We start from the raw sequence: 27,748 nt of genomic DNA on the forward strand, positions 1-27,748 counted from the left end.
GTTTACCTGCTTGTCTAAGCTCTTCTCCTGACTCCTGAACCCGGACCTGCCTGTGCTCTGCTCTGCTCTCCTGACCCGGAAACCCGACCTGCCTTTTGTCCCCGACTCTGTCTACTCTTCTGCCCTGAACCTCGACCTGCCTTTGCCCTCTGGATCTCCAACTATTCTCAACCCCGGTAAATCTGACCTGCCTTCTTCCTTGTGACTTCGATTTCTGCATTGCCCTGAACTGTACTCCTGCACCCCATTCATTCTGCCCTGTTGTGTGTGTGTTCCCCCCAGGATTCTTCCGTCCGGAGTCGTCTTCCATCATCTCCATAGGAGCCACTTCTGCCGACGGGGGGGCACACACACAGGAACCTCTGGAACCTCTGCCATCCCGGTAACCTCTACAAACCCTGGAAACCACCTTTTCCCAATCCCCTTTCCCCTGAACTTTAATAAACACCCCAAAACGTGACGCATTTGTGGTCCGCGTCTGTCTGTACCGTGACATATCATTATAGACTATTATTGTAAGATCTTTATGACCTGTGATATTCAAAGCTACAGCAGGTCCAGTCCAAACAGTTTTTTGTCATTCTCCCTGCAATGGTGGAATAAGCTACCAGTTTCTACAAGAGCAGGGTGGGGAGAGTTGTTAAAAATGACCCTAGCGTGGGGAATCTCTCTCTCTTTCTCTCTCTCTCTCTCTCTCTCTCTCTCTCTCTCTCTCTCTCTCTCTCTCTCTCTCTCTCTCTCTCTTTTACGCCCGAAGTTGACGGGTAGCCTGTGATGATCAGCAGGGGGAAATAGAGGCGTGATGCGACATGTGTCGATTCATCATGTAGAAATGCTTTGCAAGTTTTTGTTTTTAAACTTCCATCCCGCTGTGGTATATGGCCAAAGGAATATTAAATAATCACAGCGTCGGCAGGCTACCAAACGAAGATTCTAGGCGCGTCAAGTTGGACGACCGCACAGCAACATTCGATCTTGATAGAACATGGTTCCTACAACTTTACAGACAATAACAGATTAAAAAGTACCCCACCATAACGGTAGATAAGCAGGAAGCGGGACGAGGTCGACCGGTTATAAAAATTAAAGGCTTGGCGGAGGCAACTTTGTCTCCGCGCTGTGTGCGTCGCCAAAGTTCGGAGCCGCCACCTCGCCATTAATTTCGTATAACCGGTCACCTCGTCAGCCGTTATCCCTTACTTATTATATGGTTGTGACGTCATCGGTCGAATGCTCCATTCATTTCAAAGGGGCTCCCCAACGTTCGCACGTCTGTTATTTTTCGATAACGGACGGGTTGGTCTATAACAGACCGCTGTCAATGGCAACAAGACTTTTCACTGCTAAAGCGACTTTTCAACAAGACTCTAATCAGCTGCTGTGATAGTACACCTGTTGTCCTGGCTACCTAGCTGTTAGCGGTGCTCCACAACGGCACTGTTTTGTTTTGCGCAGCAACAATCTTTTGACATTAAAAACTATAATAGACTTTACATTAAATAGGCCTAAAGAAATGTCCCCTCCATGTGTGAATCATTTAAGTATATCCATATAATAAGCGGGTTAACTTTCGGCGAGTCGGTCGCTTTGTGGAATAGCAGCACTTCAGAGAGAACAAGACCCCTCCGCTCCGCGTCGGGGTCTAAAGATTCTCTCTGTCGTGCTGCTATTCCACGGTAGCGACCTTCTCGCCGAACGTTATCCCTTACTTAGACAACAATTTCAGCTCATGCCTGAAAGGATTCTTTTTTTACTTAAAAAAAAACAACAACTTTCAGTGTTTTCAAATTGCATTTATGCAGCTGACAGCAAGGTAAATCTTAAGAGGCTGACGTATCGTACTCGGCAGGCACCCTTATCATGAAATGTAATGGTTTGGTTTTATTGGTTCACTCTTTACCTGAGAGTTCAGCGAAGCAGCAGTCTGATGAGTCGTTGGAATAGAGGAGTACGCCTGGCTTGGCATGTCTCTCATCTGCTATAAAACCAAATAAAAATAGGTAATAAGCAACCTTACTGTATAATGAAATGTAAAGGTTTGGTTTTATTGGTTCACTCTTTACCTGAGGGTTTGGTGAAGCGGCAGCCTGATGGGTCGTTGGAATAGAGGACTATGCCTGGCTTGGAATGTATCTCACCTGCTGCAAAACAAACAAGTATTTGGAAAGTTAGTTGACTGCATGTGACAGATGTGGCCAGTAGGGGGTGCTATTGGACGGCTTTGGTTTACAGTAACACTCGCTCACCTGAGTATTGGTGCAGCAGGAGGTGGCTTTGCAGGCAAAGGCTGACACACAAATGGAGACAATGAACTCAAGCACTGACAACACCAGCATCACCCCTGCAATACCCTGTTCCCTGGTCTGTTGTAGGGAAGATAACACAAATACATTGCAATAGGCCTACACTGTGTCCTGGTCTGTGGTGAAACACAACTACAGGGTACATTACAACTTTTACAGCTGCCTGTGGTGGACAGTGACGACGAGTAATTTGTAAAATAACATTTTGAAAGTTCAGCGACCGTGATAGACAATGGGTTAGTTTGTGATGAAGCAGTGATGCTTTTGCTAGGCAGTGTGCATGCTTTGAGCACTTTGCCAGTTTGATGCATTCCGTACCAGCAAATAGGGGCCTAGTTGGTGTACTTTTTTCAGGGCTCTCAAGTCTCACGCATTGAGCGTGTGACACACTCCTTGAAGTGTTTTCACACGCTCACACGCCACACATGCGTTTTCACACGCCCGTCAAATTAACTCGCCAGAGTTAAATTTTCGTCTGTCTGCTACTGAAGCTTGACGAAAGATTCTGATGAACCCCTGCAGGCTTGGGCGCGCTACATGTGATATCTCAGGATGCATCAACCTACAGGTGTCGTGCGCCAGCTTGCACAACAATGGTGACAACTCTTTAAAATATAAAATAAACCCATCCACCCAACATCGCGATCATGAAAGGTTCACAATAATATATCCAGTATATTTACACCCCCAGTACATTAAACATTCACAAACACACTTGAAAATCCAAAACAGTAATAGCATATCCCACTCCCAGCGTGCTCAGCTTCAGGAAGTAACAGGCACAGTGTCACAGGGTGACTATCAGGCGGAATCTATAAGAAATGGCGTTGTTTTCCTTGGGAGAGTTTTAGAAGACGGACATGTGGAATCGGGAAACGCACACATAAGTGTAAACAAGCGCAGGTGGAGGAATGGGAGGATGGGACCGGTGATTGGTGGTTTTCGGGTGGGCCATTGGTTAAATGTTCAGTTGCCAAACATGACGGGAGACGACTGGGGGGAGAGGAGGACGCAGCGAGAGCGGGAGAGAGAAAGTTCGGAGGTGGAGGGACGACCACGACCCCGACCCCGAAGCAGGAGACGTGATGCCCGTGAGCCGGTGACCGGATGGGACCAGGCAAGAGCCAGACGATGACTGCGCGATCCTATGGATCCGGATGGAGGAAACCGACTGCTCGACAGAGGGAGCGGAGGAGGCATATTGCCAGATGGATGCCCGCGACCCGAGCAATGCTATTAAAGCCTCGTTGGATGTCAGATAAGTTACTCATCGTTTTGCCTGGTCGCCATGGTCTCCCAGTTGGAGTCCTCTCCAAGATGTGCGCTGCGCACTATGTGCATGGACGTTCTCTCCTCTCCTCCTCCTCCTCTCTCTCTCTCTCTCTCTCTCTCTCTCTCTCTCTCTCTCTCTCTCTCTCTCTCTCTCTCTCTCTCTCTCTCTCTCTCTCTCTCTCTCGCGCGCGCTCTCTCGCTCGTGCGCTCTCTCTCCGGTCGCTCTCTCTCCCCCTCTCTTTCCTTGTCGTGGCCCGGCCAGTGGTTAGAATAGACATATTTCATTAGACTGACTAGGCTACTGATTTCGTTTAGTGTGTTTATGTTTGGGTTGCCGTGCATGAAGAAAGCTGTGCATTCATATTCTTGCTTTGGCACCTCATGTTCTGAGGTTAGATGTAGTGTTGTGATGAGGAAAAAGGAGCAATATCACATTTGTGGCTAGTAGAATAGCTGAATGGCTAGTGACTTGGGATAACCACAAGTCACAATGGCCAGCAAGCAGAAAAGTTAATGTCAAGACCTGACACACACACACACACACACACACACACACACACACACACACACACACACACACACACACACACACACACACACACACACACACACACACACACAGCTGTGGTTGGTGAATAAGAGTGGTTCATCTCATGTGCCATAAGCAAAGAGCAGCCAAAATGGATGTTTTTATTATTATTATTATTATTATTCTTTGTTTGATCTATGCATTTCCTGAAAAGAACCTTTGACATTTAGTTTATTAAAAAAGAAAGAATGCACTTCTTTGTCCGTGTGTTCATATATCTGTACGTCGTGCAGTATTTCACTGGAAATATAATAATTAATGAGGAAATGTCAGTGCCAGCACCCATCTTTTGCATGGGCCTTTGGGTTTCTCAAGCTGACTTGGTTGTTTTGAAAGGCAATATATAAAATGATGATGATGATGATGATGATGATGATGATTATTATTATAACACACACAAAATATTCAACATATTTTAGTTTTCTTTACTAGATGAAACAAATGTCATAACTAGGCCTATTAGTGCTACTTATGTGTTATTGTTGTTGTAATAACCGGCCGATGGGCCGATGGATGGGCCGAAGGTTCGATGCCCCCCACCCAATCTCACTCCCAACAAACTTCAAAACTTGAGAGCCCTGCTTTTTTCCAACACTAGGTATGAGCAGACTGCATAAAATGCACAATTTTAATGCACTTACTGTGATGAGTACCTGGTTTCTTTCACGGTTGTAGTTGTACCTATAGTCACTGTAGTCGTATCCATAGTAGAAGTGGTTGCGGTTGAAAACGATATCAATACTGTGCATAATGATGGAAATCCCTGCAGTGATCGTGCTGAAGATGTTCATCCCCAGTGATGCTCTGACCTGCGTGAACACATGACCTTTATTATGAAACAGAGGGATGCTGCATTCAGACTAAGAGCGAACTACGCTGCCTGGTAGCGGAGGTAGCAGAATTTTCACCTTGAATTCGCTGTATTCGCTTTGGACACGACATTGACATGTTTGATTTAGCTAATCACATAACGACTCTGGCTTGACAGCCTGGAACATTCGGAGATGTGAACATTCCAATTGGTTTTCGCCTAACCGTGTCATAGCTCATTACCATAACATTAGCTTGACTTTAATTGGTAAAATTCACTCTGTTTACTCAGTTTACTTCACCACTGGCGAATTCGCTCTGGTAGTGCTGGTCACGCACCCTCCATAGAGAAATAATGATTTCAGTCACTCTGTTCGCGTTGGTCACTACTGGTGTGAACAAGGCATTAATGGAATTTGAATTATACAATATTGACCGCCTCACACAGTAGGCCTATACAGCAGTGGTTCTTAACCTTTTTTACTTAACGCACCCCCTTTCCTGCGCTGAAGACAAGCCGCGCACCCCCAACACAAACTTCCACACGTGTGTATGTACTAAAAAATCTTTTAAGAGATTAATTAGAATGATTCTTTCTTGACACATTAATCAATACCTTAATGACTTAAAATGGGGACCATAGCACGTTATAATTTGGTCTTAATTTGACCTAACTATAATGTTTGCAGGCATAATTTAGGTCACAACCTCAACACAAACAAAAAATTCTGCGCACCCCCTGGAATCTCACCCCCAGGGGGTGCCCGCACCCCAGGTTAAGAACCACTGCTATACAGTATGTCCACTGTACTGTATACATGTTTTTTTGCTTATAAACACGGTGTTGTGAGGAGGGGCAAGACACTGGCAGCCAACCACGTGAGGTAATTATTTGACCGACAACGGTTTCCAACAATCAGAGGTTGAGTTGTGTGCAGCCAAGTTCGCACAGTCAGGGGAAAACAAAAATGTAGAACCCATGTAGTGAAGTCATCAGATCAACCACTGTAGCAATATGAAGGCAATGTCCTGTTAATGTCAGACCACCAATAATTTCATGATTATATTTAAAATGTTCTAAAAAAAAAACAAGAAGCAGTAAACTCAACCTGTAGCTATATTATATTGTTGTTGGAACAAGTAGCTAGTCCAGGGGTGTCAAACTCAAATAGATCAAGGGCCAAACAATTAAAAATGTGCCTGTATGCACATACTCTCTTTCATTTGAGTGTGAGCTGTTTCACTGGCCTGGGCCCACTCATATTCCGTTGTGTGCTTGAAGTGATTTACTGAATACACACCAAGAGACAAGAGAAAAACAGGGGAGACAGAGAGAGAGAGAGAGAGAGAGAGAGAGAGAGAGAGAGAGAGAGAGAGAGAGAGAGAGAGAGAGAGAGAGAGAGGGGAGAGAGAGAGAGAGAGAGAGAGAGAGAGAGAGAGAGAGAGAGAGAGAGAGAGAGAGACTAATTTTTGTACTTAAAACTCGTTATGTTGCGGACTTCATGTTAATTGATTTAATGAAATTCATGTGATATTAGTTTTTAATCATATATAACATGGGTGGGTGACATAACTTATGAGAAGGACAGTATTAATAGTAATACACATCAGAAATGATCTGGTGGGCACTGCTTGTCGTCTCCCCCAGCCTCCCCCCACCCCCCCCAGGAAGAAAGAACCACATTACCCTTACCCTTGAACTGCACTAAGAATCTAGCACCTTCCCGCACTACCTCACTTGAACAATAAGACAATTCAATTTAACATGCTGCCTATTATTCTGCTACTCAAAGCTTACTGAACAATAGCAAAATTTAACAAGCTGCCTACGATTCTGCTACTCCAATCTTACCACGTTCGTACATAACTATTACTATTATTACTTACTTTTACTATCGCTACTGTTAGTATTAATTTCCCCTATCCTTCCTTGTCTACATGTTAAATGTTAAATGTTCATTGTATGTATTATTTATCATTATTGTTACCAGTCCATCATTGTTACCTGTCCTGTCCTGCACTTTGCCAGTCTGTAAAATGTCAGTCCTGTGTATGTCTATGTCTTGGCATGGTATAGAGAGAGAAACGTAATTACATTTTCCTTGTATGAGCTGTGCATATGAAGAAAGTGTCAATAAAAGCTGACTTGACTTGACAAAATGACTTTGCAGGCCAAATTTGACCTCCAGGCCTGAGTTTGGCATCAGTTAGTCTGTCTTCTCTACTCACCAAGCACAAATTTGGGGACTTACTGGCTCCCACAGTGAGCCCACCTGCTATAATGTACTGAAATGAAAAACAGAACATCATTTTAATTCATTAGCAAAGCAAAACAGAATGAATAGAAATGCTATAGTGTTTTATTTTCTATTTGAAGGTTTTAAGACAGGGCTCTTGTTCTGTCAGAACAACCACAACCTCTAGCCGCAGCTAATTAATTGTGCCATTTCATACTCACAATGACACTGACCGTTTTAACAGACCAGTAATTGCCTGACAAAAAGCATGTGTTGAGAAAAGCATGTGTTGAGATTTAAAACTAAAATGGGAATACATCTGTAGCCTACCAGTTTACCTCAGTGTGAGAGCCCAATGTCAACAGCCTGAGCTATGGCTAAACTGTTGTGCTTATTTGTGCTATTGTAATCATTAAGAAACTGGTATGCTGCAAAGGCCTATCACCAAACCTGGCCTATTGGTTCAATCAAACTGGTTCAATCAAAATACACCATACAAAATACATTTTAGTCCATTTACCGTATCGCCCACCCCTAGCTTGAAGTGTTGATGAATAAAACTCACAATGATTGCACCCCAAAACATGACACCAGAGTAGGTGGAAGAAGTCATTGCATAAAATGCAGTCACAACTCCAAACAGCAGTACAACCACACCGATCATTATTTGAACCGTCTGAAATAAAAGCAAACAGAGTGGTCATGTTAACATTTAATCGTTATCTCAGGAAGGTTGACATAGTGTGATCATAGTTCACTCTGGAATGACTAGACTGGTTACTTGTGCGGGACATACCCCTAGGGCCGTTGGTTTTCCATTGTGGAATTTATGATGGGCGCCGGTTGGTGCAATTCCACTAGGTGCATGTTGTACGTGTGGGTACATATGAGTCACAACGGTAAATCCTTGGGCAGGAGCAACTACGGTGGCCATCGCAGCAAGCTGGTAGACAAAAGCAGATGCAAAAGTGTGTAAGCTCTGAAATAGATATGACACTTAAATCTTAAGACAATTGCGATACCATTGGCCTTTATATACCATGAACATCATATGTCTTAATTTGTCATTCCCTTCCTTTTCCTCTCATGAAAGAAACATAATTTCAGAAGAACAATCTACGTTAAACTTCGACTTTTTTTCCGCACACCTCAGCTGGCATGTGCGTTGGAGATGACCCATGGGTCACTCAGCAAACAACTTAAAGAATCTCTCGCACACTTTCTTTGATTAACGATGCTTCGGTACTAGACCTTCATCAGGCAATCTGCAATTGCCTGATGAGGGTCTAGTACAGGAACGTTGTTTATTAAAGTAAGAACAGCGAAATGGTCAGTGTGCAGGAGAATAACAATCTATAAATTAATTATATGAACAACATATTAGAATATATATAGACGAGAATGCAGGAGGCCACTCCCTTTCAATAAGCTAACAGTTTTGGCAAAACTATTTCCTTAAGTTATTCAGAAAATGCTAGGACTTTTTAAACATCTGAAAGGGCACCACCATATAGGCCTAGTAAAAAATAAATCAATTTCACGTCTAACAAGTGATTTATTTCATTGTCATGCTGACCAAATTGACTGCCATCACAATGGGACTAGGAATCATTCCGTATATTACATTCCATGCCCACCTGTATGACTACATGTTGGATGTGTCATTTCATAATATAGGCCTATTGGTGCACCTCTGGAAAGTTAAAATGTAGTTACGAATTCAGCTACACCGTACTAGATAATGAGCTCTTATTATTACAATCAAGAAGATAGACTGTTCTAACTTACCTTGGGACAGTGTCTTCACCACCAAGTCAGAATGAGCTTCTTTTGTCGTGACTTGTTACTAACAGTAGTTGTACATATATGTGGTTATGATGCTGTGTGGTGAGCACGTATCTTCAAGACAATAACAGGGCTGTGTTTCCTATCTCGTTCATGGGAAACAGGTCAATGTGGTTATTGGAGTGCAGTACACCACCTACACATGCTGCTGTTTATTAAAGTAAGAACAGCGAAATGGTCAGTGTGTAGGAGAATAACAATCTATAAATGAAGATAGACTGCTCCAACTTACCTTGTGACAGTGTCTTCACCACCAAGTCAGAATGAGCTTCTTTTGTCGTGACTTGTTACTAACAGTAGTTGTACATATAGGCATATGTGGTGGTGATGTTGTGTGGCGAGCACGTATCTTCAAGACAATAACAGGGCTGTGTTTCCTATCTAGTTCATGGGAAACAGGTCAATGTGGTTATTGGGGTGCGGTATACCACCTACTCATGCTGCACTGGTTTCAGTCAAACTCATGCAAGTTGTGCAAAGTGTATTAAGTGGTCTGGGGGTGTAGTGTAGATATAAGCATATCATGGAAATAGTATTTTTTTTCTTATCTTGGCATATGAAAAAAAAGGCTTGAACACTAATAGTATTTACACTTTTCAACATTTTAAGGAACACTATTAAGATTGACACTTTTTGGTGCAAATGGCAGGTAAGTAGTATGCACAGAAACTTTTACAAGAAATGAAGACCACAATGGAAAAAACACCTGAGGCAGAGACCTCAGTCAGTCACTCACTCTCTCTCTCTCTCTCTCTCTCTCTCTCTCTCTCTCACGCACGCACGCACGCACGCACGCACGCACGCAGTCTCTTTCGTCTGAAAAATCACTGCTATGCCAAACCTGTTTCACCTCCTGTCAAGTTACAGTGTTATGGTTTCAAACCATCAGCACTTCACTGGGTAAAAACTAAAGCCATCTGACCAAAAGGTCTCAGAGGGTCTAATGGTTGTTTTTCTGACGGAGTAGAGGTTAAAGGGACACTGTGCAGGAAATGGTCAAAAAAAGGTACTGCAACTATGCTGCTCATTGAAACTGGGCTGCCTACTGCCAAATTTTATATTTACATGAAAGTTTACTAAGTAATAAACAAATATTTTTAGTGTGGTCCAAGTACAGTCATTTTTGCCGCTAAAAATGGCTATTTTTGGAAATTCAAAATGGCGGACCATGGAGAAAATCCCCCTTTTCATGTACGAAAAGTGCAATTTTTCCAGTCATAATGAATACTTAGAATTTGATGGTGGTGGTAAGTATTCATGAAAAAGGTAACATTCATGGGCAGCATTCATTCTGGAAATAAACAACTAAAAATCTCACACAGTGTCCCTTTAAGTGCGGGCTACCACAAGGAAGTTGTTTGGGCCCGTTAATGTTTTCCATCTTCACCAATGACCTTCCATTTACTATAAAAGATGCCAATGTTGTAATGTATGCAGATGACAAAACAGTTTATGGCATCTGCCAAATACACATCAGCTCTCACAGAGATGAAAACAGTGATTAGAGCCTTGGTTCAGAGTCAGGTGGACTACTGTAGCATAGTATGGTCTAATACAGTGATTCTCAAAGTGTGGTCCGGGGACCACTGGTGGTCCGCGACAGAGCTCAGGTGGTCCTCAACGGGATTTCTACTTTTCCAAGACAAGTTAGCAGTAGGCTATATTTGTAACATTTTCATATTTTCAACTCAATAAGACAGGCTTGTAATGTGAATAAAAAGCAAGTGAGCTGCATCAAAATTACCGTTAGCAATGTCAAATTAGCACCCATCAACTGTCAGTTCAGTTGATAGGTGGTCCCTGAGCATTTTTGCATGGGACAAAGTGGTCCTCGGTCTGAAAAAGTTTGAGAAACACTGGTCTAATAAATGCATGTAGAACACATCTAGCTACACTTCAGGTAGTGCAAAACAAGGCAGCAAGACAATTCCTCCAATGCTCACAATACACCAGCATTATATGCACTTTTCTTTACACTGGCTAAAAGTTGAGGATATATTTATAGTGACTTTATTGACCTCAACACGGGCAATTTAAAATAATAAAACCCCTCTGAAACAACATAGCAGATTCTGTATAGCTTCTAACACTCATATTTATAATACAAGGTCTGCAACGACAGGAGCATTTGTAGTACCTTCTGCTAACACTAATGCCCTACAGCGGGGATTCTTAACCTTTTTGACGTTGAGGCCCATTTTTTTGGGTGCAGAGTGGCCCGGGGCCCATCTAATATTGCCCATTTTGAGTAGCCTAACGTTTCAATCGCTTATTGTGTGAACGTGATGAGAGAAGACGTCGGCAAATTACACTGGTTGGTAATTTCTCATTCTCCATTCGTGTAGGCTACTGCTAAATGTATTGCCGTCTTGTATTTCACGTCTTCCAATTCTAAAAAAAAAAAACAGCGGTGCGTGGTCATTTCAGCAGTAGAACTGCGCTAGAGTAAAAAGATGCACACTTTCTTCAGCATCTTTATTTGATAATGAATGTTTGCGCAGCCCACGCCGGCCCTTCAGTGCGAGGTTGAAACTTTTCCACGGCCCTCACGTTTCTGAGCTTTGGGTCGCGGCCCTATGGTTAAGAATCCCTGCCCTACAGCGAACACTGGGATACAGAGCAATCACTGGATGGAACAGTATGCCAACTTTTATCACAGAAATATATGTTCTAAATCCAGTTTAAAAAAAAACAAAACAAGTTAAGACACTTTTAGGAAAGAGTTATTTTTAAGATGGTTGATATTGATATTGATAAATTGATATTTATTAGCAGATTGTAGTCAATTGTGTATTTTGAACGTCTTTTGCTTATATACTGTAATATGTTGTTGTATTGATTCTTTGCATAATCTTTAGTTATAACTCTCAATACCTTTAATACTTTTAGTTGTAACTTTTAATAATGGGGATCCAACAAAAACAAGATAAACAAGCGATGTGTTCATGTAAACTAGGGATGCACCGATACCACTTTTTTGGAAACCGATACAAGTACGAGTACATTAATGTGTGTACTTAGTTTTTTTCCACCTGTGATATTTGTTTTGTCCATTTCCATGTAGATTTAAATGTTATAAAATGTATGAGGTGGCACTTTTTTCCCATGCTGCTTTCAAGTCCACAGAACGTGACAAGATTTTGCATTGTTTTGTGTAATAGCAGTATCGTTCCTGGTATCGGCAAGTGCTTGACGAGTACGAGTACGAGTATAATGAGCAGTATCGGCAGCCGATACCGATACCAGTATCGGTATCGGTGCATCCCTAATGTAAACAGTACATAATACATATAAACAGTACATATGCTATATGAGCTCATATCAGGAGCTGTGATTTCATAGTAGGCCTGGGTATTAAAAAGCTATCGGTGGTACTGTGGGGTTTTTCTTATAAATGTCAGACAGGCACTTTTGGTCCGGTGAGTTTACTGCAGATCTTTATTACTGTTCCATATTGGAACAGGAAACGTCTTAGCGAGAGACATCATTCCCTGTGATATCTCTAGTTAGGAAGCCCGATTCCTGGTGGCATCGTTCAGGCTTATATAGGTCTTGGCCCACCCAGGGCCAGAGCCTTCTCATATGCTAATCAGCTCAATCACACCTCAACTGACAGGCCCTCACACTCAGACACAGACTAGCCTTAACACAACTGGAACTCTATAGTCACATACATATACATCTATATTCCTGCATATACATGTACATATAAGAATCTACACAAGAATCATATAAGAATACAATTTTAGCATCTGCTTAAAGAGTAACATCAGACAGTCCTGCATTGTACTGTACTGCAATGTACCGTAACGCAGGCTACTGTACTGTACTGTACTGCAATGTACCGTAACGCAGGCTACTGTACTGTACTGTATCACACTGCTGTACTGTGCTGTGGCTGTGCTATAATGTCAAGTACTGTATATTCATAGATTATAAAGTGGATATTAAATATAAAATCAAAAATATAAGCTAAGACACACATTTTATTCATGTACATTTAATGTAAAAAAAATCTGACAGTCTCCAATTCAATGCCATATGCAGGCTCCTGAGTAGTTATTTTATTTGTCAGGTTTGGGGCAGATCTTGACCTCTCCTCCTCAGGCCCTCAGCTCTTGTCCTCTCCTCCTCAGGCCCTCAGCGCTTGCTGTAAGCAGGAGGCTCCACGGTGGGTGGGAAGGCAGCAGGTGTCTGGAAAAGGAATACACAGGAAGGAAGCAGGTTGATCTACACTAGTATTTCTCAACGGGGGCCTTACAGCCCCCCAGGGGGCATTGGGGAGGCCTGGGGGGGGGGGATACAGTTGAGAGAGGATGGTGCTTAGTTGGCATAGGGGGTATTAGTCCACTGAAATATTTAAATAGTAATGGGGGCGTTGGCAGGCTCAGGATGTGGTCGAGGGGGATGCCCAGGAGGCGTTTGTTCAAAAAAGGTTGAGAACCACTGATCTACACCCATACATTTATTATTTTCGCCAGAAGGTTATGTTTTGCCCGCCGTGTATTTATTTGTGAATATGTCTGTCTGTTTGTTTGTACTTCGTATAACTCAGTCAGAACTGAGCCGATTTTTATGAAATTTAGTGGGATGATTGGTCATGACCCAAGGAACAATCGATTAGTTTTTGGGAGTGATTGGGTCAAAGGTCAAAGGTCAAGGTCAAAATGTTTGTTTGTACTTTGTATAACTCAGACAGAACTGAGCCGATTTTTATGAAATTTAGTGGGATGATTGGTCATGACCCAAGGAACAATCGATTCGTTTTTGGGAGTGATTGGGTCAAAGGTCAAAGGTCAAGGTCAAAATGTTTGTTTGTACTTTGTATAACTCAGACAGAACTGAGCCGATTTTTATGAAATTTAGTGAGATGATTGGTCATGACCCAAGGAACAATTGATTAGTTTTTGGGAGTGATTAGGTCAAAGGTCAAGGACAAGGTCACGAAAAGGTCAAAAACGTAAATTGAGCAGATTTTTATGAAATTTAGTGGGATGATTGGTCATGACCCAAGGAACAATCGATTACTTTTTGGGAATGATTGGGTCAAAGGTCAAGGTCACGAAAAGGTCAAAAACGTAAATTCAGCCGTTTTTTATGACATTTAGTGGGATGATTGGTCATGACCCAAGGAACAATCGATTACTTTTTGTGGGAGTGATTGGGTCAAAGGTCAAGGTCACGAAAAGGGAAAAAACGTAAATTGCGCCGATTTTCATGAAATTTACTGGGATGATTGGTCATGACCCAAGGAACAATCGATTACTTTTTGGGAGTGATTGGGTCAAAGCTCAAAGCCAAGGTCACGAAAAGGTCAAAAACGTTTTTCTTTGCCAAGCACTATATGCCAGAACAACGTGTGCATGCTGAATTGAATAAGAGGTCAAGACTGGGCCAAAAATGTAATATTATGATATTCCGGTCCGATTTAAATGAAACTAACACCAAAATTTGGAGAATGTTATGCCCCACACTCTGAAGATGGCCAGAAAAAAATAAGTGGCGTAGGCGAAGGTTTGCGCTCTACCGAGTGCCCATTCTAGTTTAACAATAGATGGTGGCACGTATGCGGATATTTTTAAATGTGGATTTAAAAAAGAAAAAGAAAATCTTTTATGTATATCTGTAAACACAACATATGGATAAAAATAAAATGGAAACTCAATTGTGATAGGTAGGCTAGCTTACACTTAAGTCCCCTGAAAGGAACAGTCAGCCCTTTTTTTGATTTTCACATAATTGCAGTATTTCCATAGCCTCGCGCGCCATCCTACGTACTCCCGCCAAGACACTTGGCTCCGCACTACGTCTGGTACCTGTCCTCTGTGGAGCGATGTTGACCGGTAGGATTTTCACCGGTGTTCTGACAAACGGCCCTACATTGTAATTTTATCTTATTTAGGATGTTCTGTCAGACATGTCTGTTAAACGGTCCTACATCGCCATAGATAGACGTCAGACATGTTTGTTCAACAACTTAGAAGTTAAATCCTGATTTTTCCGAAAATGCCCTTCCTGCTTCCTGCAATCGCGTCAGATCAAACAAAGACCAGACCATGAATACGAAATGGAAATGGTAGTATTATGGGATGGTCAGGACCAGGCTAGTATTTCCAAGTATTACTCATGAATGTGCATATAATTTTCTTCTCAGTGTTTTCAGTAGGCCTACTTAGATGTATTGGTATCAGAATTATTAGCATAGCTTAGCATAATCACTGGAAGTAAATGGGAGCATCAAGCATCAAGGCACAAGTGATCACAGGACAGCATTAATGTAAATAGCTGTTTTGCATCAATTTTACATTCATTTTAGAGTACTTTATAAGTTCATTTGATGATGTTTTGTTTGTTCCTATAGACTTGCATTGTTATGCATAGATTTGGGTATACTGTTAAACTAGGCAATGCAAACACATACAGAATATCCTATTATATTTTACCGGGACGTCCAGTACATATGAGCAATTTCTTGAAATTAGGTGGATTCTTTTTTTTTGTAAGGGTTTTTTTAACACTCTGTTTATGTGTAGGCCTAAACGAGAGGCAGAGACTGATGTGTTTCCGAAAATATCCATATCTGTGTAAACAGCCTCTAATGTTCCTGGTGTACCTGAGAGGTGGCCAGTGGAGTAGCAGACAGGTGGACAGGAAGGGGAGGAGCCCTGGTTGGGAAGGTACATCACCTGCGGAAAAGAAGATAGCAGTTATAATATCAATCTAAAACCTATTTGCTGTGAATGTCATGAGCTAATATCGTGGTGGCATGGACGAATGGAGATGCACCTCCCTCTCAAATATATTGTAAGATCTTTCCCTTTTGATGCGCTGATGACCTGTGATATTCATCAGCTGTTTTCAAATCATGTGAGCCATCATCTGCTGTCTCAATGTAAATGGGTAGTGAAATGATATGAAAAAAGAAAGGAAATACGCCCTACGCGCTCCTAATTTGACAATCCGGTGCAACCAGAGCAGTGTGTTACATGTATCTTGAAATGTCCATGTAAGTAAATTGACACATCAATTTCCCTCTGGGAATCAATAAAGTCTCTCTACTCTAAATCCCCATGGTATCAGGGTGGTAGCCAGGTCGTGCCCTCCTAGTGACGCAACAGCTTCAGTGTTGCTACCAGTCAGGTCAGAGTCAATGCAAGTACTTTCTGAGTTCCCGCAAATACGGTGACTCCTCCCATTTTGTTGGGAAGCAAACAAACATTAGCAAACCAAGGGAGGCCATTTAGGAAATGCTGTTTGGGAAATGTGCATTGTTATGCTCTTGGTCAGACCAAGTCTCGAAGAGATTTGAAAATCGATGATAATCAGGCTATCAGGGTGGTACCCATGGCAGCCACTGCCGCCACGGGTGTGTGTATCGGGTGAATGTCAGGAATACACTGTAAAGCACTTTGAGTGCCAGAAGGAGTGGACAGGCACTTTTAAGGTAGTCCATTTACCATTTATACACATGTTAATTGACTGTGGCACGTCTTGATCAGATGCAACCATATTATTTCAGTTTTTGACAACTGACTTTTATTATTTGCTGGTTCACTCTTTACCTTTGGGTTTGGTGAAGCAGCAGCCTGATGGGTGGTTGGAATAGAGGAGTACGCCTGGGTTGGAATGTATCTCACCTGCTACAAAACCAAATACAAACAAGTGATAATAACAAACCGTCAATTGACTGCCTGTGACAGATGTGGACAGTAGGGGGTGCTATTGGACGGCTTTGGTTTACAGTAACTCACCTGAGTATCGGTGCAACAGGAGGTGGCTTTGCAGGCAAAGGCTGACACACAAATGGAGACACTGAACTGCAGCAGTGACAACACCAGCATCACACCAGCAATACCCAGTGCCCTGCTCTGTGGTAGGGGAGGAAACACAAATACATTATTACTTGTTACATTATTAGAACTTTTACAGCTGTGGAGGACAGTGACAAGGGTCATTTATGTATCTGTACTTTTACTCAGAACTTTTAGTTGTTTAGACTTAATAAAAAATAACTATAATAAATAATAATAAAAGATAAAAGAATAATAAATAATAAAAGAATAACACATTGAACATTTAACATTTACCTTAAATAAATACCTTTAAAGGCAGATACTTTAAAAAACTAGTGAAAAATTAAAGCAAAAGCGTTTTGAAAACCTGATTTTGAAAATGCAGAATATGTTGTTGATGGTTATATATTCATGTAGATAAAGATGTGTAGTTTTCAGGCATGTAAAAATACAGGCTCCAAAAAGGCATTTTTAACACATTTACATGTTTACCTTCACACCTAGATTTTCGTCAACTCCGTCAGACACAAGAAAAGTTCATAATTAAATTATTATAATAGTCCAACAAGAATCTTTAGCTCTGATTTGTATTGTAATGATACTTAGTTACGTAGATGTACAATAATATCTAATATATATATTTATATATATTTTAATTTAACCCTATCCAGAACGGGGGGGGGGGGGGGGGGGGGGGGGGGAGGGGGATGGCTAAAAGTGCCCGCACCAACATTGATGTTGTTTAATTCCATAACGACTTAAGCTATGACTACGAAACTTTGTGACTTTTCCTAACATTTAGTTGGCTACAGTTAGGTACCGAAAGATTAGGTTTATCATTTTTGCTGTTGCCATGGCAACGGTTTTCTGACAGGTATATCTGACCAAAAATCACTTTACCATATCTATGATGCCATATATTTTCACATTGTTTTGTTATTTCCATTAGCATCAGACAACTTTGTGAGCATTTAAGTGGTTTGAAGCAGAAAATCATTAAAATTTAAGTGCATTACCTAAATTAGTTGGAAAATCCATTATGGCGAGATTTTGGGCAGAATAAGATAATGATGTCATAATGACGTCATAATACCAGATAATTACACAAAAATTATGTCATTCATAGATGTCCATATGAAGATCATCTCCCCCAAGTTTCGTAGTCATACTGTATTCCGTTCATGAGTTATGAGGGGGGGGGGGGGGTCAAAAGAGCCCCCCCCCCAGGAATGCCAAAAAAGCCCAGTCTGAATAGGGTAAGACTGTTATTAACACACAGAGTTCGAAATATTGGCATTTTCAGACTTTATCTTTTATTTTGCAATTGCAGCCATGAGGAAAACACCTAAAGTGGTTAAGATACATGGTTGTATACTTAGATCTAATGATCCTTTATTGCCTAAACAAAAAAAAAGTGATTTAAGAATTCACTTTTTCCCAGAAAATATTACAAAAACACCTGAAAGTGTTGAGAAAAATCTTACGGAGTTCACAGAAAAACTGACGGAGTTGACCAGCCAAAGCTAACATAGGGCTTTTGCTGTGGTCAATCCGGGCATCGAATTAGCCAACCTTATAAACCTGTACTTTCCACCCATTTGCGGGTCTTAAAATTACTTAAATGTTCATTCCGTAGAGTCGCGGGGTTGTTGACATGTCATGTAAATCCAGGCACAGAGAAGTTTGATAGTGCACCATTTGTAACAACACCATTCTTACAGGGTGTCGCAAACGCAGATATCCAAGTGCAGAGATACAATCTAAATTGCTTGTTTGAAATGTTTGATTACCATGTGACGGTAGGCTACCGAAAGGGCATCAAACTAGTGGGTCGCTAGGCAACAGTCAGGCAATTCAAGTGAATAGGCAGCGTTTCGTTGCCCTACCACGAAAAATGGGCAATAACGTGAATGCACCACGAAAATTAATCTATTTTTTTCGTGAATACTTCACGAAATGAGTGAGATATGGTTGGCCTGCAGTCCATTAATTCAAAGGGAGTCTGCATCCACTCGTTGGCGCCCCTAGAGTGCAGTACCACCCGGAAAAGTAGTGAGTAGACAGACTGGACATACTTCTTTGTTGATTCTATCTCTGCTCTTGGATATCAGCGGTTGCGACACCCTGTAAGAATGGTGCACTATCAAACTTCTCTGTGCCTGGATTTACATGTCAACAACCCCGCGACTCTACGGAATGAACATTTAAGTAATTTTGAGGCCCGCAAATGGGTGGAAAGTATAGGTTTATAAGGATGGCTAATTTGATGCCCGTATTGACCACAGCAAAAGCCCTATGCTAGCATTGGCTAACTAGAGCTTGACTTCGGATTGCAGGGGACCTATGAGGGTGAGGTAGGTGGCAAAAGTTACCGCTCAGCATCACTAGTTAACACTACATAAGCCATTTCACGCCGGATTACCCCTTTAATATACATATAATATCCTAAGATAATCTTTCCTCCTGTTTCCACATTTGAAAAGTTTCATATTTGCATATTGAGCAGTTTGTGGTGAATTTGTCAACTCCATAAGATTTTGTATGTCAACTCCATAAGAAAATCTTATGGAGTTGACTCTTACGGAGTTGACTTGACAAATCAGCCTACTTTTCATAATAACACATGATTTTCTAACAGAAATCATCTGGTACATCAGTAGTTGCTTAAGGACTTGCCAATAAAGTTATTCTAAGCTTTTATTATACAAAATACTAAAATAACCTTTCTTTTTATGCATTATGGTGTTGACACATTATGGTTGTGACATAGGTGGTCTTCCTAAAGATGCATTGATAAAATCAAATATTAAATGTGACCTTAACAGAACAGTGTCTCTATGGCATGTATACCAAACAGAAAGTAGTACCAGGCTGCTTAGAAAGTATATGAAAAGGTTTATACAACTTTTTACATACATGTAGTTTGATTAATTATCCAAAAACGTTGTTGTCAGTAGCTATGATGTTTGTTATATTTCATTTTAACCAATTATTATGGTATTGTCAAATTCTAAATCCTGCTTTCGGACATGGTGTTGTGAAGGTACTGATGACAGACTGTGTTGGAGCCATTTTGGGTTTTTGTTTACTGAGTGGAAGGTGAAATGATGCCTATGATTGTTATTGTTTTGAAATGCTAATTTATGTTCAGAAAGTGCTAAATTTAGGTTAAGAAATGGCATACGTGTCTTATTTCCTTTGATTTTGTACAGCTGTTCCTAATTACCTCACTATCTGTCACGTGACGGGACACACCCCCTTTGACGTGCCGCTGGCACTTTAATTAGTCCACTCAATTGTGTGTTCGACAGGTAGGATGGTAAGGAGGAACAGTTTTAGACCACAAATTTACCTTAGATAAAAGGCTGTATATTTGGTTTATTTGGAACAGCATTTTGATTTGACAAGTCAACCGGACCGTTTGAATAAAGCATCAACATCTCTTTAATTCAACTCTCTGTGCGTGCTTGAAACCTTGGATTGTGCGTCGGAACAATTTGCCACCTGCCTCACTTGGCGTTTGGTTAAAGCGCCATTACAGACTGCAATGTGTAAAATAAAAAAAATAAAACTATATGAATATGAAATCATATGTTATTGTACAAAACTTCTTCTTCTATCATTCCAGCTAATTTTGTTGCAATTTTTAATTACATTTTAAGCACAAACATGAGTTTTATCTCCCGGACATGTTTTGTCCCATCTCTCAAGAATCCCTGTTTCATTATTACTTCAGTAATATTTAATTAAATTTATCATACTCATACTCCAGTAAATAGGGGCCTATGCTGTACTTTTTTTCCAACACTAGGTATAAACAGGCCGCATAAAATGCACAATTTTAATGCTGTGATGAGTACCTGGTATCCTCTACAGATGTAGTGTCTGTAGTAGCTGTAGCTGTAGTTGTAGTCCCCAGGTCAACAAAATGTGTACTTTAAATATATTTAATTTTCTGAAAGTATATTTTAAGTACACTCTATTTATCAAGTACAGTACTTAAGTATGGTATTTAAAAATATACTTATAGTTTAGTGTATTTTAAATATATTTTAAAATCATTTGTATTATTAAAGTTATGTACTTAAATATAGTTTTATAGAATATACTGTTAGTGTATTGTATTTTAAATGTATTTTAAGTATATTTGTATTTGAAAAGTAATGTGCTAAGTGTAGCATTATAAAGTATACTATTAGTGTATTATATTTTAAGTGTATTTGAAGTACATTTGTATTTTAAAAGTAATGTGCTAAAGTGTAGCATTATACAGTGTACTTTTAGTGTATTATATTTTAAGTGTATTTTAAGTATCTTTGTATTTTAAAAGTTATGTACTTAAGTGTAGTATTATAAAGTACACTATTAGTGTATTGTATTTAAATGTATTGTAAGTACATTTGTATTTTAAAAGTAATGTGCTAAAGTGTAGTATTGTCAAATATACTATTAGTATATTGTATTTTAAGTCTATTTTAAGTACATTTGTATTTTAAAAGTAATGTGCTAAAGTGTATCATTATACAGTATACTGTTAGTGTATTATATTTTAAGTGTATTTTAAGTATCTTTGTATTTTAAAAGTCATGTACTTAAGTGTAGTATTATGAAATACACTATTAGTGTATTGTATTTAAATGTATTTTAAGTACATTTGTATTTTAAAAGTAATGGGCTAAAGCAGGGGTGCCCAACCAGTCGATCGCGAGCTACCAGTCGATCTCGAGGGGAGTGGCAGTCGATCGCGAGACATGTAATGTGACAGGGAAAATATTGTCTTTCAAAAGTAGGCTATGTAACAAGCTGCTGGTACTGTATTGGTTAGATAATTAGTCCCACGGTAACACAAAATGAGGGGAAAGCATTAGGAAGTGACCTTCAGGGTATTGCGGTTGACTCATGTGTGCACACATGTAACATCGGATCAGTAACAGAACATGTGCGCAACGATGCGTTATGACGCGGCGATGTGCGAGAATCTTCGTCCAAATCGCTAGTCGCATGCATCATCGCTAACTGCGTTTACATCGCGTGCCGCGTGTAAGGGAAATGTTAGTTGCTGACATGTATGGAATTCACTTCAATTTGTGCTGTTTCTTGCTCCAGTTGTGGACAAAACGATTCGATTGGACAAACTCACAATAGAAAGCCTTTCCTGTGCTACTGTCCCAGAGAGCTGAAAAAAAAACCTTCATAGAAGAAGTCATTCTTAACAGGGGTGTTAACCAATCCAATGAGTTCTCTCATCTCTCTCTCTCTCTCTCTCTCTCTCTCTCTCTCTCTCTCTCTCATAGTAAAGTGAACTTAACTAGCCTACTATTTACCCATAACAAATGGTGAATTTCTGAGCCCTTTTTAATTTGTAGCCTACCACTGAAGGCATGATGCTTCATCATATTTTAGAAATAGGCCCTTTGTGCCTACATATGCATTTTATATACCAAATGTTTATCATTTTGAAATTGTTTCAGTTGTTTATGACTTGTGTATGACTGAAATTATCTCTGCATACTATCAGTGCTGCAATTGCTTTGTAAACATAGGCTATTCAACACACTTTAAAAATGCACTGAAAAGATACGGCCATAGTAGCCTACTAAAAATATTTTGTGCATAATAATGGTGATTAATAAATGGTGATCTTAAATTTTCACACCGACATCCTTAAATTTGACTTGGTAGATCACGGCAGACCATCAACTTCAAAAGTAGATCTCGGTTAAAAAAAGGTTGGGCACCCCTGGGCTAAAGTGTAGCATTATAAAGTATACTATTAGTGTATTATATTTTAAGTGTATTTTCAGTATCTTTGTATTTTAAAAGTTATGTACTTAAGTGTAGTATTATAAAATACACTATTAGTGTATTGTATTTAAATGTATTGTAAGTACATTTGTATTTTTAAAGTAATGTGCTTAAGTGTGGTACTGTTAAATATACTATTAGTATATTCAATGTTAAGTCTATTTTAAGTACATTTGTATTTTAAAAGTAATGTGTTAAAGTGTAGTATTATAAAATACACTATTAGTGTATTGTATTTAAATGTATTGTATTTGAAAACATACTATTAGTGTAGTATATTTTAAGTGTATTTTAAGTGTATTTGTATTTTAAAAGTAATGTGCTAAAGTTTGGTATTAGAAAGAATATTTGAAACGTACTTAAAGTTAAGTATGATTTTAGTATATTAAGTACACTTGTACAAAGTTTGATTTTAGTACCAAAAAGTCAACTTAAAATGTGTTAAAGCTCTACTTAATTATATTTCAAGTTTATTTAAGTATACTATAAGTTGTCCCAAAATAACACAACTTAAGTATGTACTTCTGCAGCATGCTATAAAGTGCTTTCTTATGACCTTGAAATAGATTTGTATACTTCAAATAGTTACACTTAGCTGCATGTTTAAGTACACATTAAACATCTTTTAAAGTGAATTAGAGTATATTTGAAACGTACTTAAAGTTAAGTATGATTTTAGTATATTAAGTACACTTCTGCAAAGATTGATTTTAGTACCAAAAAGTCAGCTTAAAATGTGTTAAAGCTCTACTTAATAATACTTCAAGTGTATTTAAGTGTACTATAAGTTGTCCCAAAATTCATTCAGAAAAACATTCTTTAAATACACACTTTTGAAGTATATTTTAAATACAAAAATACATACTTATTAAGTATATTAAGTACACTTTTTTCACCTGGGTACTTTTTTTTAACCATCCTTTTAGTGTATTTTAACCTAGGCTTATTTATTCATTATGCTTTGTAACATTAAATAACCTTCCACCTTCCATTTTGTTAATGTATTTTCATGGTAAAAACACCATATTGAAGAGCACAAACAGATCTTAAAAAGGCATGTAAGGCCTTACCTATTAAACTTTTAAGCACAATACTGAAGTCTGTACTTAAGTTGTGTTATTAGTGTATTAAGTGCACTTTAAGTGTACTTTTTGGTGCACAAATTAAACATGCAAAAGTGTCTTTAATTCGATAAAAGCATACCACCACCAATGATTTCTAAGTATTATTATTAAGTATATAAAAGTATACCTAAAGTGTACTACTCAAGACTATTACTTCAAGAACGTAATTGTGCCAGTTGCAGAACAGGTAGTTGTGGTCTGGTGGTTAGAGTGCAGGTCTGTGGTTCAGTGAATTGTGGGTTCAAATCCTGGTTGAGACAGTGGTTGTTGTCTGAAGTGAGGGTGAAAGGAATGTTCATGTGAATGGCTGGTGATTGTGAACAAGACAATGTACAATGGAAATGAGTAATTAGAAATTACATTGATGTTTTTTTCATATACTTTTGAAATATATTTAAAGTGTACTTAAAATAAATATATTTGAAATGTGCTTAAAGTAAAATCTACTTGTAGTATACTTAAAATACATTTAGAGTCAGTACACTTAAAATGTACTTAAAGCGATTTTTGCTAATGTATTTGAAATGTACTTAAAGTAAAGTATGCTTTAGTACATTAAGTGTATTTGTACAAAGTTTGATTTTAGTACAAAAAAATCAACTTCAAATGTGTTTAAGCTCTACTTAATTATATTTCAAGTGTATTTAAGTATACTATAAGTTGTCCCAAAATAACACAACTTCAGTATGTACTTCTGCAGTATACTATAAAGTACTTTCTCATGACATTGAAATAGATTTCTAATGTACTTAAAATGCACTTATCCGCATGCTAAAGTTCACATTAAACACATTTTAAAGTGACTTGGTTAGTATACTTATAATGTACTTAAAGTTAAATATATTTTTAGTATATTAAGTACACTTATACAAAGTGTTTAAGCTCTACTTAATTATATTTCAAGTACATTTAAGTATACTATAAGTTGTCCCAAAATAACATTCTTTAAATACACACTTTTGAAGTACACTTTAAATACAATAAAACGTACTTATTAAGTATATATTAAGTACACTTTTTTTTTACTTGGGAGTCACGGCAGTCATAGTAGAAGATGCCGCCGATGAAAACGAAATCAATACTGTGCAGAATGATGGCAATCCCTGCAGCGATGGTGCTGAAGATGTTCATCCCCAGTGATGCTCTGACCTGCGTGAACACATGACCTTTATTATGAAACAGAGTTAATGGCATTTGGATTATACAATGTGGACCGCCTCACAGTAGCCTATATGAACACTGTACAGTATAGAAGTGAAGAGATGACATCGGATCAGCCACAGTAGTAGTATGAAGTCACTATCATGTTAATTGCCAAAGACCACCAATAGTTTATTGATTATATTTAAAATTTATTTTTAATGTACAATTAAAACGAATAAAAAATATGAAACAGTAAACATACTGTATGTATAGAGGCTTCAGTGACACTTTATAATATTGTCTGCTTATAAAGACTTAGTAAATAATCAACTAATGATAAACAAAACATTAACACATTTGTTTTATTATTAACTAAATTCCATTCATGCTGTATAAAATATCTACAAATAATATGTTCAATATTTTGCTAACCTTATGACAGAGTATTTTTTATTCATTTACAAACAATTTGTAAATGTTTGATAAGATAAACATAACATTTCTCAGTCGTTTAAAAAAATAATATAATGTTTTGTTCCTCCTTTGTTCATTGTCTTCTAAGTGTTATTAATGCTTTATAAGCATATAAAGTGTTCCCGAAACTTCTATTGTACACATATTATTAGAAATTGAAATAGTAGGGTTAGACCGTCTGAAATACTCACCAAGCACAAATTCGGGGACTTACTGACTCCCACAGTGAGTCCACCTGCGACCATGTACTGAAATGAAAAACAGAACATTATTTCAATTTATTAGCCAAGCAAAACAGAATGAATAGAATTTCCAATGCCCGTCCCTAGATTCACACTTTTGTTTTGTTATTTCTATGCTTTTGTGACACTATGGCTGGATTTGAAACAGAAGGCAGTGACTCGATGACCCCCCCCCCCAGAGCCATACAGAGAACAGAGTTACGCGATTGGAGGACCAAGAATTAAATTGCAGCCCCGCCTTTCAACGAGATAAGGTTGTGCCTAAAGCGGCTGTCTTCCCATAGACTCAACATAGAACCACCACATTAACAGCCAAAAATAAGGACTAACGAACTATACTGCGGGGTAATCACCACAAATATGTAAACTATCAACTGTCTCGGTGGTGATAATCACAACAGTTTTACCACCTGTGATGTTTATCTGAAGTTATTACTACGAACAACAAGTCTTGTCATATTCCCTGCATTGCATCGCATTGCATTTGCTGTGTTCTACGCCCACTACTAGGCACTAACATTCACAACGTTGAGCAGTACTGAGAAGCTAAAACAGCTAATTTTGCTAATGAGGAAGTCGGCCCTAGCACACAGCGGAGATTGCCTGACTCTGTTCTCTGTATGGCTCTGTCCCCCCCTACATAAACAGGTCTCTGATCACATAGGCCTATGTAAGTTAGCTGATGAAGCGGCCCTTACGAATGGCACTAACGAGTGCGCTGCTCTTTGCATTTGATGTTATGGCGATTCTATCAGCACAAATAGACCCAGTGCGAAATGAGCGAGGCGAGCAACAGAAGTAATTGACTTTGTATTGAGTCACGCGACAACAGCGTTTCTGGAGACTAGAGGCGATTCGTGCGACGAGAGCGACAGTTTGAAGTTGAAATCCTTTCAACTTTCTATGACGCGGTTTGGCGACCAGCAGCGACAGCCAATGACTGTATAGAGGTCAGTGACCACAGCCAATGGGAATGTTTGAATGTTTTGCCTTCTGCCTGTATGGACATACTCTAGTCTCTTCAATCACTAGTATCGCTTGCTGCTGCTTGCGGTATGGCGGCGGGAGTTATGTTCAACATATTAGTGCTTATCTTACGCAGGCTATTTGAGCGGTGAATGGCTGCCAGACGGTGGAATCGTAAAATAGGCTATAAATAGATCTAGCGACCAGATATATATAGATACTACAGTGTTGATTTTTTCCTTCGATTAGATTTCCACGAATGTCCGTGGACGTCGGCGCCGGTGTGCGGGGTTGTATTGACAAGTGTGCTCCAGTGCTCCACACTTTGTCGGAGCCAATGTTCGAAGTCAGAACCTGATGTTGCGCTCAACATATCCCTGCTACGCCCACAAATGCAGCGAACTGCCAAGGGAGGAAATATAGCAATTTTTCATTTGGAATTACACTTGATATCCAGTTAGCTCACTGGAAGAACAGCTACCTTTCCTGATTCAAATGCAGCCAATATCGTAACAATAAAGCACAATGGGTTTTAAATTGAATTCGGCAATGAATTTAATTTTGAACGAAGTCAGCAGTCGGCTTTCGCCCAGGCCACATACCGCCCACCCCTAACATGAAGTGTAAAGAAAGAAAGGCATGTTGATAAAAACTCACAATGATTGCTCCCCAGAACATGACACCAGAGAAGATGGAAATAGTTTGTGCATTAAATGCAGTCACCACACCGAACAGCAGTACAACCACACCGATCATTATTTGAACCGTCTGCAATAAAAGCAAACAGAGGGTCATGTTAACATTTAATTGTTATCTCAGAAAGGTTGACATAGTGTGATCCTGGTTCACTCTGGAATGACTAGACTGGTTACTGTGTTGTACATACCCCCAGGGCCATTGGTTTTCCAATCAGGAATTTATGATGGTCGACGGTTGGCGCAATTCCACTAGTTGGCTGCTGTGCATGTTGTGGGGTTGTATGAGTCACAACAGTAAATCCCCCAGCAGGAGTAGCTACGGCGGCCATTGCAGATAGCTGGAAAGTTACACAAAAGCAGATGGAAAATGTGAATAGCCTACTCTAAAATGGCAGATTTGCAATGGCAAGTGTCCCATGTTGACACATCTTACATACAGTGTAGGAT

General features: G+C 39.4%; 1 protein-coding gene across 1 annotated transcript; it reads right to left on the reverse strand.

Annotated features, from left to right (window-relative positions):
- Nucleotides 1-2,064: 2,064 nt before the first annotated feature.
- Nucleotides 2,065-27,630, reverse strand: LOC134448761 (membrane-spanning 4-domains subfamily A member 4A-like). Its single transcript, XM_063198417.1, has 6 exons — nt 27,490-27,630; nt 27,261-27,371; nt 25,587-25,643; nt 24,805-24,927; nt 16,808-16,924; nt 2,065-2,141 (listed from the first exon to the last, which is right to left on the reverse strand). Exons 1-6 carry the CDS (start codon nt 27,628-27,630, stop codon nt 2,112-2,114), a joined length of 579 nt encoding a protein of 192 aa, XP_063054487.1. The 3' UTR covers nt 2,065-2,111.
- Between the last annotated feature and the right edge of the window lie 118 nt (nt 27,631-27,748).

This window comes from Engraulis encrasicolus, chromosome 5, assembly GCF_034702125.1.
Source record: "Engraulis encrasicolus isolate BLACKSEA-1 chromosome 5, IST_EnEncr_1.0, whole genome shotgun sequence".
NCBI classification, from domain to species: Eukaryota; Metazoa; Chordata; class Actinopteri; order Clupeiformes; family Engraulidae; genus Engraulis; species Engraulis encrasicolus.